The 14,081-nt window shown below is 34.3% G+C and overlaps 1 protein-coding gene and 1 long non-coding RNA gene across 2 annotated transcripts in view; one reads left to right on the forward strand and one right to left on the reverse strand.

The window, feature by feature from the left end:
- The window catches only part of LOC147834503 (uncharacterized), a 755,156-nt gene that overhangs the window by 114,371 nt on the left and 626,704 nt on the right, over nt 1-14,081 (reverse strand). The gene's annotated exons all lie outside the window — the stretch shown is intronic.
- gfra1b (gdnf family receptor alpha 1b) overlaps nt 8,049-14,081 on the forward strand; it is a 53,857-nt gene continuing 47,824 nt past the window's right edge. The window contains 3 exon segments of the mRNA NM_131731.1: nt 8,049-8,109; nt 8,437-8,745; nt 8,875-8,958. Coding sequence (NP_571806.1) covers nt 8,049-8,109; nt 8,437-8,745; nt 8,875-8,958 — 454 coding nt within the window.

The raw sequence follows: 14,081 nt of genomic DNA on the forward strand, positions 1-14,081 counted from the left end.
TCGGGGCTTGTGCCACTCGAGCTGTAACTTAATCCTGGATTTTGTTGAGAATGAAAAGAAAAATGAATCTAGACAGAGAAATCACATTTTCACACAATCCTCAGACAGCACCACCCAATCACTACTGCAGGAACACAAAAAAGATAAAAGTATCATGTATTATTGTGTTGTTGTTTTTTACACAAAGTACAATGATAATACAATGTTTTGCACCAAAATAGGAACCACACACAGATTATGGTGTAAATAACATCATATTCTGTACTGATATAACAATAATTATACTACTAGCTACTATTCAAAATCGGCATAATCCATGTATAACATAACATGCAACAATGGAATAAATTAATTCAACTGTGGAATCTATTAATGCATAGTTTGGTACACCATTTTTTACATTTTTAATGTACTTGAATTCCCTTGAAATTTCAAATTACTGACCTCATGTGCACTGACAACTGTGCTTTTAAAATATGCTTCAAATGTGAGTCAAATCTGAGCATCTTGAGAATGGGGCCCAGACAGCAAATGTCTTTGCAGTTTCGTTTATTACGTCATGTGTGAAATGTGACAAACTGTACAACAGTGCCATCTATCGGCAATCTGCAACACCATCCCATTCATTTAGCAGAGAGGTAAATACATATTTTTTTCTCAATAATTTATGTAAATATAATTAATGAAAATATCTATATTAAATAAAAGGTTTGTATAATTAAAATATTTTAATATTTTCCAACTTTATTTACCTATTTTAAGCATTTTTGTTCCATTCTTGCTTTTATCATTCACATTTGATGTTCTGTTGTTGTAATGCTTAACCACTAGATGGAGCGCGACTCATATTTGCTTTGGGAAACGAAATTTGGCCTCATCAAACTATAATTGTAGGTAATTCAGCAGTTAATTAGTTGTGATAAATAAGCTAAAAACTAATTTATTTCTGCATATTTTCAGTTACTGGTACTATTTATATGCTAGCTTCCATTAGTTTTAATCAGCTGTTTCTTCAATGAAAATGAAGACAGTAAATTAAGCTAATTCAATGGCATTGCATGTAGTATAGTGGCTAAACTGAGGCATGCAAACACCACTGTGTATCCGCTGTGCTGAAAATTAAATGTAGTAAAACTGAAGCTTGTGGTAAATACAGCCTGTCATAAGAAATGACAGCATCTGAAACACAATTAGTGCATTACAGTATGAGTGATTATTGTGATATGGCCATAAGTGGTAGAGCTTTTCGTACAGTGCGCCTAAGCTATGGAATAGTCTACCCATCAGCATCAGAAATGCCGCTTCTCTGGACTGTTTTAAGCTACTTCTAAATACTCACATTTTTACCATTGCTTTTAATTAAGGTTGATTGTTTTTGTCGATTTAATTTTATTGTTCATATTTGAATGTCTTATTGTGGTGTTTTTACTGTTATGCTTTGCCTTGCATGCCTTGGGTCTGAGAAAAGCACACTATAAATAAAATGTATTTTTATTATTAGTAGTATTAATATTATTATTATTATTATTATTCATTCATTCATTTTCTTTTCGTCTTAGTCTCTTTATTAATTAGGGGTCACCACAGCGGAATGAATCGCCAACTTATTCAATTTATGTTTTACGCAGCGGATTCCTTTCCAGCTGCAACCCATCACTGGGAAGCACCCTTACACTCTCATATACACTAATAAACTACGGACAATTTAGCTTGCCCAATTCACCCATTGCGCATGTCTTTAGACTTGTGGGGTAAACCAGAGCAGCCGGAGGAAATCCACACTATCACAGGGAGAACAGGCAAACTCCACACAGATATGCCAACTGACCCAGCCGAGGTTCGAACCAGCGACCTTCTTGCTGTGAGGCGACAGCACAACCCACTGCGACACCTGTTGTAGAGAGTGTAAGTCTGTGCAGAGCTAGATGAGCTCCAGTAATGAGACAGTAACATATTTGACAAGCAAATAGGTGGTAAATGAATAAAACTAAACTCCAAGCAAGAATATAATAGACATTTTAATTTCTTAATGAACATTTTATGTTGAAATGTGTTCATCTAGATGATAGTGTTATGAATTAGAATATTGTTACTCATAAAGATAAAGTAAATTCATAATAATATAATAACCATATTTGGGTGAAACTTGAAGTTAGGCTGGAGTTCATAATAATTGTTACAACACTCTTAAAATTTGCTGGAACACTTTGAGAAAAGGATCTACACTACCTGACCAAAGTCTTGTCTACTATTCAAGTTTTAGGAACAACAAATAATAACTTGGTTTGTAGTTGATTATTTGGTATCAGAAGTGGCTTATATGAAAGGCAAAGACCTCTAAATTATTCTTATTTTACCAAAATAAAATATGATCATGCCTTGATTTTTTAATTATTTAAGTAGGACAGTCAGGTCTGGCTTTGCTGAAATAATCTACAATGTAGAATATGTTGTGCAATAGAAAAATAATTAATATTGTCTATGACTCCCATGAGCTTGGACGACTGCATCCATACATCTCTGTAATGACTTAAATAACTTATTAAAGTAATCTGGAATGGCAAAGAAAGTATTCTTGAAGGACTTCCAGAGTTAATCAAGTTTCTTTTGATTCATCTTCAATGCCTCCTCCTTAAACTTACCTCAGACATGCTCAATAATATTTATCTCTGGTAACTGGGCTGGCCAATCCTGGAACACCTTGATCTTTTTGTCTTTCAGGAACTTTGATGTGTTGAAGTATGAGAAGAAGCGCTATCCTGCTAAAAAAAACTTACCCTCTCCTCTGGTTTGTAATGTAAGGGGCAGCACAAATGACTTGATACCTCAGGCTGTTGATGTTGCCATCCACTATGCAAATCTCTTGCACGACTCCATTCTGAATGTAACCCACAAAACATGATTTTTCTCTCACCAAATTTGACTGATTTCTGTGGGAATCTTGAATCTGTGTGTGTTCAAATAAGTCTTCTGCAGTATTTGTGATGATTGGAATCAGACAAATCTACCTTCTGCCACTTTTCCAAATGATCAACTAGAATTCAAGTTATTATGTGTTTCTCTTACAAATGGGATCGATATTAAGACTTTTTTCAGGTAGTGTAGACACTATTGCTAGAATCAGAACATCCCATCAGACTGAGCAAACAGACAAGAGGAGCAATTGTCGAAGAAAATGAGCAGCAGGCTAAAATGAGTGGGAGAATCTGTCCAGACATCAACAACCTCATCAGCACTTCACTTACTCACCCACTTAAAGAGAGAGAATTGAAGAAAGCCACTTGTGAGAAATGTCAGTAGTTTGTAAATGAGACATGTAATTCTTTTCCTTTGGTCAGTGTTAAATTTGGAGAGGAATACTCTTGAATGGTATTATTAAACAAGAAAAAAAATCAATGGGTTTTTGAACATGAATAAAAACAGAAGCAAATCAAAAGGAGTCATATTTTCTGAACGTTCTGGAATTCCTTCCTTGGTCATTTTGAGTTGGTTTTGATCAACCGTGTGCTCTGAATTCAACCCGCCATGCACAGTGATCTCTGCAACTTCCAAAGGCCTTCAGTGGAAGTCTATTAGCTGACAGGCTGAAACTGAGGCAATTTTCTTTTCTTTGATCAAGTAATCAAAAGGAATCATCAAAGTCAGCAATTACTGTTCCTCAAACGTGACTTAATTACATCCTAGCTGTTCAAAGACAAATGTTCCTACTGAACACATTTGCCATACGAAGAGGAAAAGGAACGCCATTTCTTTTCTCTTCTAATTAATATGTTATAATGGGGATCAAGCACATAATGGCATCTACATGGACCGGATGCACTTACACACCAATATGGCTTTCGAAAACGAGCAATCAATTAACTGTACAGATGACACAGATCAAATTACTCTCAATCGATTGCTCCAGAATATTGCTTACCACCATACTGTGTGTGTGTTTCTAAGTGTGATGAATGAGAGCCATTCTTAAGGATTATTCTTGGGAGTTGAATTTTACAGCTCTCCCCATTTTTACAGTCTCAGACCAAATGAGGGTTAAGATTTGTGGGGTAGAAACAGAACAAACCTCACGCTCTCTGAATGAAGGAAAAGGCCACAGAGAATATACAGACTTCCTGCCACAAATCTCCCATTGATTTTCTTTTTAACACTAGGTAAATGGAGATGCACTCTGTTTGATGAGACTGCTTTTATACTGTATGTGAATCCACATATGGACATAGCGTATGTTCAAATTACTACAATCCATAGTCAGTCTGCATTCTGCAATCACATCAAGTGTTTTATATATCAAGTGCTTTAACCATATGTACAATGGAGTCTTAATATGCACCATCCTTGACATCCACAAGACCTTATACTACCCTTGCGTTACATAATGTTTCTTCTATTACAGTAATCCAACACCCATTAAACTAAGTTTTCCCCTCAGACAATAAACCTTATAAATAAAACATAATGATGGTTTCTTCCAAGTGGATCATATGTCACAAAGCTCAAATCCTTTCACTGATTCTTGAACTTGAGTTCATTATACTAAAATGGCCCCCATAGCCACCAAACTTAATCCAATAGAGCATATTTGGGAAAATAGGAGATGAATCTCCAGTAACTGCATTATGATATCACATCAATATGGCTCAAAATCGCCTGCATCTATGTTAAACCTATGCCATAACATGCGACAGTTTGCCCACAAATAAAAATCTACTCAGCCTCTTGTGGTACTAAACCTTTTTTTAGTTGAACATACTGTAATAAATGTTAAAGAATGCTGGAAACCAGTAGCCTTGCTTCTATAGTACAATAAAATGTTTACAGTGGGTACGGAAAGAATTCAGCCCTCCAAAAAAAATTACACATTGTTATATTGCAGCCATTTGCTAAAATCATTAGTTAATTTTTATTTCCTCATTAAATGTAGCAGCACCCCATATTGCCAGAAAAACAGAATTGTTGACAATTTTTGAAGATTTGTTAAAAAGAAAAACTGAAACATCACATGGTTCTAAATATTCAGACCATTTGCTCAGAATTTAGTAGAAGCACTCTTTTGATCTAATACAGCCATGAGTCTTTTTGGGAAAGATGCAACAAGTTTCTCACCTGGATTTGAGGATCCTCTGCCATTCCTCCTTGCCGACCCTCTCCAGTTTTGTCCAATTGGATGGTAAACGTTGGTGGACAGACATTTTTAGGTCTCTCCAGAGATGCTCGATTTGGTTTAGGTCAGGGCTCTGGCTGGGCAATTGAAGAAAAGCCACGGAGTTGTTTTACATTTTTAGACGTGTGCTTAGGGTCATTGTCTTGTTGAAATGTAAACCTTCGGCCCGGCCAAGTCTGAGGTCCATTAGACTAGAAAAGGGTACATTAATGAGAAAAATGTTAATGAACGTAAATGATTTTAGCCAATGACTGAAATATAAAATAAAGGATTTAAGAGGATCTGAATACTTTTCATACCCACTGTATGTGTGTGTATACCCCTTTGACTGCACCTCTACCAAATGGTTGACCATGTTTTTACTGTTATAAATAATGACTTTAAAGTCATTTAAAGACTTTTTGTAAGCCATTTTATATAATGGCTTACACACACAACATTGTTGGCTTAAAAAAGAAAAATCAAACAAACTGTTGCACTACTACACTTTATTTTGGTTCAAAAATGTTTTATTTTGAATTTTTTAAATAAATTGGTCTTAAACGTCACATTTTTAGATTTTTGATATTATATGTATTAATATGAATGACTTTTGCCATAAACCGACATATCCACCATTTGGTAAAGACTGATATTTTAGAAATGATGGGATGTGTTGAAAACAATGCATTGATCGTGTTAACTAGTGACATTAGGAGTTAAGAAATGCAATCCAAACATTATTTTTTTTTCTTGGAAGGGTAGTTAAAGGTAAAGGCAGTTCTGAATGCAAAAGGGTTCACCCTGGTACTAACAAGGTGTGCCTTATAAAGTGGCCTGTGAATGTGAACGAATGATCAATTAGAGTCAGCAAATTCCATTCAGGAAATGTTTTAGCTATGTGCTTTCTGTCTCTCTGACAGATTTATTGCCAGGTTTCAAAGAAAGGTAATTGTCTGCAAAAGCATGGCTGGATCAATGGTGCATCTTTTGTGTGATGCTGTTATTCACATTATCCATCGGCATCCGACAATGTCTTTGATTAACCAACAATAAATCCAGCAGAGCTCATTTCCTAGATGGTTAGACTTCACACAACCTAAAGGTAAGTATTGATCACATATTGAGTTTCTAATCAAGTTTAGTATGCCTATGCAATCTCATTAGTTTTACTGGTTTACTGCATGTCAGGCAATTGCTAATGATTTAAGCTCTGTGTAATTAATTCTTCATGTTTTTTGAAAATGTCATTAAACAGAAAAAACAGATGTCTGTTGGATTTTAGTGGAATTGAGCTTGTTAACAACCCAGGATAAATCAATTGCTATATGACATACATAAAGGAAACATGATTGGATCAACATTTATAGATCAATCTGAGAGATAAAAAAGTGAAATTACTTGCAGGGGCACTGCATGAAGATATAATGACCACATGGCAGATGTTTCATCAATTTGACTGTAATTATATGCTTTGTTTTGCTAGTCTTCTGATTCATATTTACAAAGTGTAAAGTTTATTAGTGATCTGAGAACATTTTACATCAGTGTAAATATGTTAAATGATTAGTTCTGATAATAATGGATTAATAAAATAATAAAATAATAATAAAATATCCTGAATATGCAATAATATAACTTTATTATTAATATGGATTCTATATGCACATTTAGACATTCCTAAGTACTACTGCTCCACTGAATGAATAGAATTGCCAGCTGTTATACTAGTCTTTAGTACACAGGTGGCGCTCATGCTTTTATTTCCGCCATTCGCTCAAATAAGAAATAAAACTTTTTTTTATGAGAGGTTTTCATCATACAAAAGGCATAAATAAATAACACAGAAATCTTAACGGGTAGCCCTAAAGTGATGGCTTCATAATTTCTGAGTAAGCTACCCTAAAAGCAACATATAAGAGCAAACAATTGCTAAATGACGTCATATTTGCTTTTGTTAGCTGTGTTGAACACAGAAACTGACGTGGTTTAAAGGTTGAGTATCTAAAAAGAGTGTGTTCTCATTTTCCAAAGACGTTTCATTAATGCGCTATACATTAAAGATAAAGATGCCTTCACCTGTCCTCGAGGTAACGCTGTTTCGTACAACGATAACATAATTAATGACATTCTTTGTCAGTTATTACATTTACATATCAGAAACAGCTTCACTTTGTGTTTGTCTACATAATTCATATTAAACATTAGAGGACAATTTGTGTATAGGCGAAACCAACCTAAAAGTGTCAAGGAGGAAGGAAGGTAAAAAAAAAAAAAAACGTCGACAGACAATAATTCGCACACAGGGTGTCAGATATGGATCGCAAAGTGGATTCCATTTATGCTTGGACAGTCTTTGGATAATTCTTATTAAGTAAAGTGCTTAATGGTGCCTAATCAGCGAATACTTACTGTCTAACTGAGCCAAAAGGACCGACCTTCTCCAGACCCGAGCACATGCGCAGTGTTCTCCCACAGAGTGCGCGTTCTTCGACCTTACATGCATATTGTCGGTCAACTGAGAGCGAAACAGCACCCATGTTTGACATGTAATGTGGACTGACGTTAACTTTTATTCATTTCGTAATGTTCTTGTATATTTTAAGGCAAGCCGTTGTTTTAAACGATTGTTGAAGATTTGATAAAGAAGAAATCAAAAGTCTGAATATAACTCATAGTTTTTTAATCTTAGTATTATTTTTTAAATTCTCAATAGCCTGTTGCTTTTTTTATTATCTCCTCGTGGGGTGTGTCCACCACAGCAGCACTCGGCGCTTGTTGGAGTCTGTCCGGATGTGTATATGATGTCTGATCACTTGTTCCTCGCCAGTGCGCAGCTGGCGCGCAATGGATTTATTGTGGAATTTGTTCTATGTCGTATTTAACCAGTTTCTCTGCTCTCTGAATGGATCTGAATAAAGCGACGATGATATTCGCAACTTTTTGGATAATGTTTCCTGTGCTTGGTAAGTTGAAATCCATGTGCTCCAACGTTTGTTTGCGGCTTACAGCTGTGCGAAACGCACTTGTAATTAAGATGCATACGAGTTGCAATGTTATTATTACAATGCCTGAAACGAAAAATAAATTTATAGCAGGAACTAGAATAAAACATTTGAGTGTCTTTGTCTTTTATCATATAAGTTGTCTCTAATTGTTTGAATTGGGTCTTCTAACTTAGAAGGTAAGTGTTATCATCTTCATTAAACAATTAGAGCATTGTGATGATACTCTGCCAACCAGTTTTCCTATTCTATGGTATTCACGTCTAACTTTGTCTTTTCCCCGCACAGATTTAGTGCACTTCTCAAAGGCAGATGCGATCGCACAGTCTCGCTCGGTTCGGCTGGACTGCGTTAGGGCTCATGAACAGTGTTTGGGAAAGTACGGATGCAGCACCAAGTACCGCACTATGAGACAGTGTGTGGCCGGGAGAACCGGTAACTTCAGCATGCTGGCTGAACCAGAGGCGCAGGACGAGTGCAGGAACGCCATAGAGTCGATGAAACAGAGTCCTCTGTATGACTGCAAGTGCAGGAGAGGAATGAAGAAAGAAAAGAACTGCCTGCGCATCTTCTGGAGTATATATCAAAGTTTACAGGGTAAGCAGAATCCATGAGAGTCCAGTCATGAGAATGCTGGACAAGAGGACATTTATAACAAAGTGTATAAACTTCAAAAGTTGTAGTTCTGTGAATTTTTTTTTTACTATTTTACTTTTTTGCTTGCAGCTAATGACTTATTGGAAGACTCGCCATATGAGCCCGTAAACAGCCGTCTGTCTGATATTTTTCGTCTGGCTCCCATCATATCAGGTAAGTCTGATGTTAATATGTCTGTTTCACGGTCACTTAACGCCGAGTACAAATCATTTACCAGCTTTTTGTATGGTTAATCTATGCATGTCTATATGCACACTGAAAAATAAAGGCATAGAAAAATCATTTTGTGCATCCCAAAGAACATTTTAGACAACAAACTTTTAATAATGCAAATAATAATAATTAAAACTTTTCTCTTCTAAAGAATATAGTAATAGTCTAAAAACAATTTTTACACCATAATGTATGCAGAAATGCTTTAGAATGTTATATGTATAAATGTGATATGTAATATGTATAAAGATCCTTTCTTTTTAAGAGTGCTTGGAATATAAAGGATCTACACTGAATCATCAATAATAAAATAAAACAACCATTATTTTATGTAATTTTCCATAAAAAACATGCTCACTTGGCTGTGGATGAAAGCCTCCACAAAATGAATGAATCTAAATGGTGTCTAGTGAATGGCCCGTCTGCATCGGTCATTTATGAAAATGTGCTTTGTAATGGATGTTAGAGATTTGAGTGAACAGGTTTCAGTGGTGTCCTTGGAAAAGAGTCAATGTCTAATGCATTCCAATGGTGTTGTTTTATGGAGGTTTAGTTTGGTCCTATAGATGGCGCTGTTCCTCCCTTGTTGAACCTCAGTGAGATCTGACTGCATCTCTCAATCTGAGCTTTGCTTGACTATTGAAGTTCTGCGGTAAATCTCCATGGTGACAGACAGTAGCTCTGTTCCAAAACCTAGTAAGATGCCTCGCCGCCAACTGCCTACATGGGCAGCATTATAACTATCGTGGAAACTCATTTGGAAGACTGCATCTAAGAGTGGGACACAAATAGTACTCCACACCCAATAGAGACTAGACAAGCAATGGATTTCAAAAGAGTTTGGTATTATGTTGCCATGCGAAAAGTAAAATACAGTGTTCTATTAGCTATTAACTATAATTATATGAACAAGGAAGATAAGCATTTTCTAATTATATAGATAAGCATTAAAATACACAGCACTGAACTAACTGATGAAAAAGTAAAAAGAATAGATTTTATTTTATTCAATGAAAAATTAATTTCACACAAATTTCACTTAGAAATGCTTGTAAATATTTCAAAGTATTTACTTAAAATTTGTATCATTGAATTGAACCTAAATTGTAAATAGAAAGACATATATTTGATATTTACAGTTGAAGTTAGTGGAATTAGTCGCCCCCTGTTTATTTCCCCCCCACTTTCTGTTTAACCGAGAGATTTTTTTCAACACTTTTCTATAGTTTTAATAACTCTTTTCTAATAACTAATTTATTTTATCTTTGCCATGATGACAGTAAATAATATTTGATTAATTATTTTCCATAAACACCTCTATACAGCATAAAGTGACATTTAACGACTTAACCAGGTTGATTAGGTTAACTAGGCAGGTTAGAGTAATTAGGCAAGTTATTGTATAACGATGGTTTGTTCTGTAGACTATCAATAAAAATAGTTGGGGGCTAAGAATTTTGACTTTAAAATGGTTTTTAAAAAATTAAAAACTGCTTTTATTCTAGCCGAAATAAAACACATAACACTTTCTCCATAAGAAAAAATATTATTAGACATACTGTGAAAATTTCCTTGCTCTGTTAAACATAATTTGGGGAATATTTAAAAAACAAAAAACAAAAATCAAAGGGGGGCTAATAATTCTGACTTCAACTGAATATGTAAAGCACACCACTAACCTATTGCCAATTTCACAGCTAATAAAAATAGTAACAGCAAATCACATTTTTAAAAATAGAAAGACACAAAACGTATTTTTATTAATTGTTTTATTAACAAAAAATTTAGATTTTTACCAATGTAGATTTGCCTTAACCTCAACTGGAACATGAATAAATGTATTTTTTAAAATAATATATTAGTAAATATTATTTGATGGAACAGTGCTAACATGAACCAATGATCAACATTTTTATTATAAAACATTAAATTAATAAATGCTGTAACAAATTACTTCTTACATTTTTAGTTAATGCATTAACTAACAGTTCTCATTGTAAAGTGTTATCAGTACAACCCACTAAGATATAATAAGCAATAAGTGTCTGTGGTTTTTGTTTTCTTTAGGCTTGGATTAAAAATGAATAAAATGCAAGTCCATAAAGACATGGGATGTAAAGACATCCTCCACATTCTCGCTCATTTCAATTTAAATAATTAAAAGTGAAAAACACAGCTTCAAAGATTGCAGCTTTGTTCTTTCCTTAAACATCAATTAATACAGTTAAAGAGAATATATTTAAAAAAGCTTAAATATACCCGTTTAATCAGCTGTCAGTTCTTTAATCCTCAGTCTGGTACAATTAGAGAATTATTATGAATGAACATCACAGGCTTGTCTTTGTTTTACTGTGTATCTGCATGTGTGACAATGTGTATGTGTAACAGCAGACTACAGGTGTTGTATATTTAAATTATTTTCATATTTGGATAACAAACGCAAATTAATTTTAATCTCACAATAAGCTTCTTTGCTTATTCCATTCATGTCTAGAGTAATTCTATGGGGAAAAAATATTGGAAAAGGTGCACCAGTTCTGGCATGTCCCCGCAACCCTGAGTAATAACTCACAGCTGGGCTGTACAGGAGCGAGCAGGATGTTTATGGCCGCTGCCAGTGAAGGTCCAATAAAAACTGATTTGGTTGAGAGACTCAGAGCTGCTGTGCCAGATCTTTACATTGCTTAGATGGAGAAACATCCACAATCATAATGTGGTACAGTGTCAGGGTTGCACATAATCTATAAAAAATGCTCTGTATCAAATACAATGGAGATCAAAACTAGGAATTTATAAACACTTGGTTTTTAAAAAAGAAATATCAATCTTCCTCTTTCATATAAGAGTATTTAATAGCTAATAGAACAGTGTTTTACAAAAATGCTATTAGATAGCAGCTATGATTGTTGCACAAAGAAATATTACAACTAAAATTTCTAAAGGTTGCAGAAGTCAGAAATGTGTAGAAAGTGTCCAGGCTCTTGCTCCGTGTGAATGACATTTGCAGTAGTACATTTGACATCAGAATTGTACATTTGTAGCCACAATTTTCATTAGATTTTCAATCAAGATTTTCAATCAGGTTTAGGTCAGGTCTTTGGGCTGGCATTTCATTATTTCAAAGTTTTAGGTTTAAAACTGTTTTTTTCCATTTCACATAATTTTACAGTTCTCTGACCTCACAATAGCAGGTTAGATCACTTTGAGAGAATTGGTCACTACACCCCATATTCTCTAAATCAAGTGCCAGATAAATACCAATAACTGAGAGGAATCTGGTCTGTAGTTTAGACCAGTGTTTAAATATCTAATTTAAATCTTTAGACAAGCTGTATGAAATGTTTTTACGAGCCATGCTTAAAATAATGCTCTTTTGCTCCTTCAAATAAGACTGTAGGAAATTGTAGTTTGCTCTCTAATTTTGATCTCCACTGTATATAAGCCTACACTATTACCAAACCCATTGCCTACCAGAATAGCTTAGAGAGAGTGATAGGAAGAAACTTGAGCAGTGCCTAATTTGCCAGAAAACCTTTGTCCTCTCAATAAAGCATTTTATGTTTCCTGTCATGAACCAGTGAATCAACCCACACACAGGACCCCAATAATAACTGACCCTTATCTCTTTCTCTCAGTGGGACATCTCTATACAACACCTTGTGTGGGTGTTTTCAGGCTTTTTACTGCAGAAATGGATACTCTAGTCCGAGGCTTGTTCTCCGACAAGCATTATATTTCAGTGGTTGTTTGGATTTGTTGGATCCTCGAGTTAACCCTGTTGGTGGTTGTTGGGCTGTGTGAGAATGACAGATTTGTCTGCATACTATAAATGCATCAGTCAACTCAGAATGTTTGAAATGTTAATGTTTAGTTGGGAATTAATTATTTTTGGCTCTTTATTTATAAATGTTACTGTCTCGATAAAGATAACTATACTAGAATCCACAACAATGCATGACAATGATCTATTTATTATAAGCATTTACTGTTCACTGCCTTGCATGGTTCAGGATTGGTAGAGCTACGCATCGATGAATTGGCTCTTCAGTGTTTGAACTGAAGTAATGTAACTGAAGAACTGTGAGTAATGATTAAATCACACTGAACTGAGCTAAACTGAACTGAACTGAACTTAAACACTAAAACCTGAACCACACTGTTCCAGTTACTATGACCATTTATGTGAAGCTGCTTTGACACAATCTACATTGTAAAAGCGCTTTACAAATAAAGTTGAATTTAATTGAATTGAATTGTTATTTTGTCAACTGCTATTTTAAATTTTCAAATTCTTTCATCTTTTATTGAGCAAAGGACCCAAAATGGTAACCTGATTGACACTGATAACTGTATGTACATTTTATTATTATAAAAAGATTCTTGTGATAACTCCGCAGTAACACTACAGGGCCTTTTAAATGAGTATTTAATGAGTTCCCTATAATGTGTTAAAGTTTGGGTTGATGCTAAAGAGAGTTGGCTGTCAATATTTTAACTGTCTTTAATACACTTGAGACTTGATTTTCAACAGGGGTTTCAAAACTTGCTGCAGATAACCAAATATGATTACACCAGGGTGTCCGCGGGGTCTACAAAACTTTAAAATTTTCCAAAACTATAATTTAGGCCTTACAACTCTAAAATTTTCTGAAATATGGTTAAATACTTTTTAAACACATCTTAATGTTACTGTGTCCACGTAAAGCTTCCCAATCGCTACAACTAACAATCTATCTAAAAAAAAACAAAAAAAACAAAAACACGTTGAACAAAAGTAAAATTGATGAACACTAGTTGCCAATATGGTTTATCTTCCTCACATCCTTACAATAACATTTGTTTCAAAGTTCTCCATGTATTTATGCATAAATGTTTGTTTGGAATAAATTTAGTTTATTCTAGTTAAAAAAAAAAAAAAAAAAAAAAAAAATATATATATATATATATATATATATATATATATATATATATATATATATATATATATATATATATATATATATATAAGAATAGTCTTTTAAATAAAAGAGAACAAAACACTAAAATATGTTTCACTAAGGTTT

The sequence above is a fragment of the Danio rerio genome, chromosome 12, assembly GCF_052040795.2.
Source record: "Danio rerio strain M-AB ecotype USA chromosome 12, GRCz13ab, whole genome shotgun sequence".
Taxonomy (NCBI): Eukaryota; Metazoa; Chordata; class Actinopteri; order Cypriniformes; family Danionidae; genus Danio; species Danio rerio.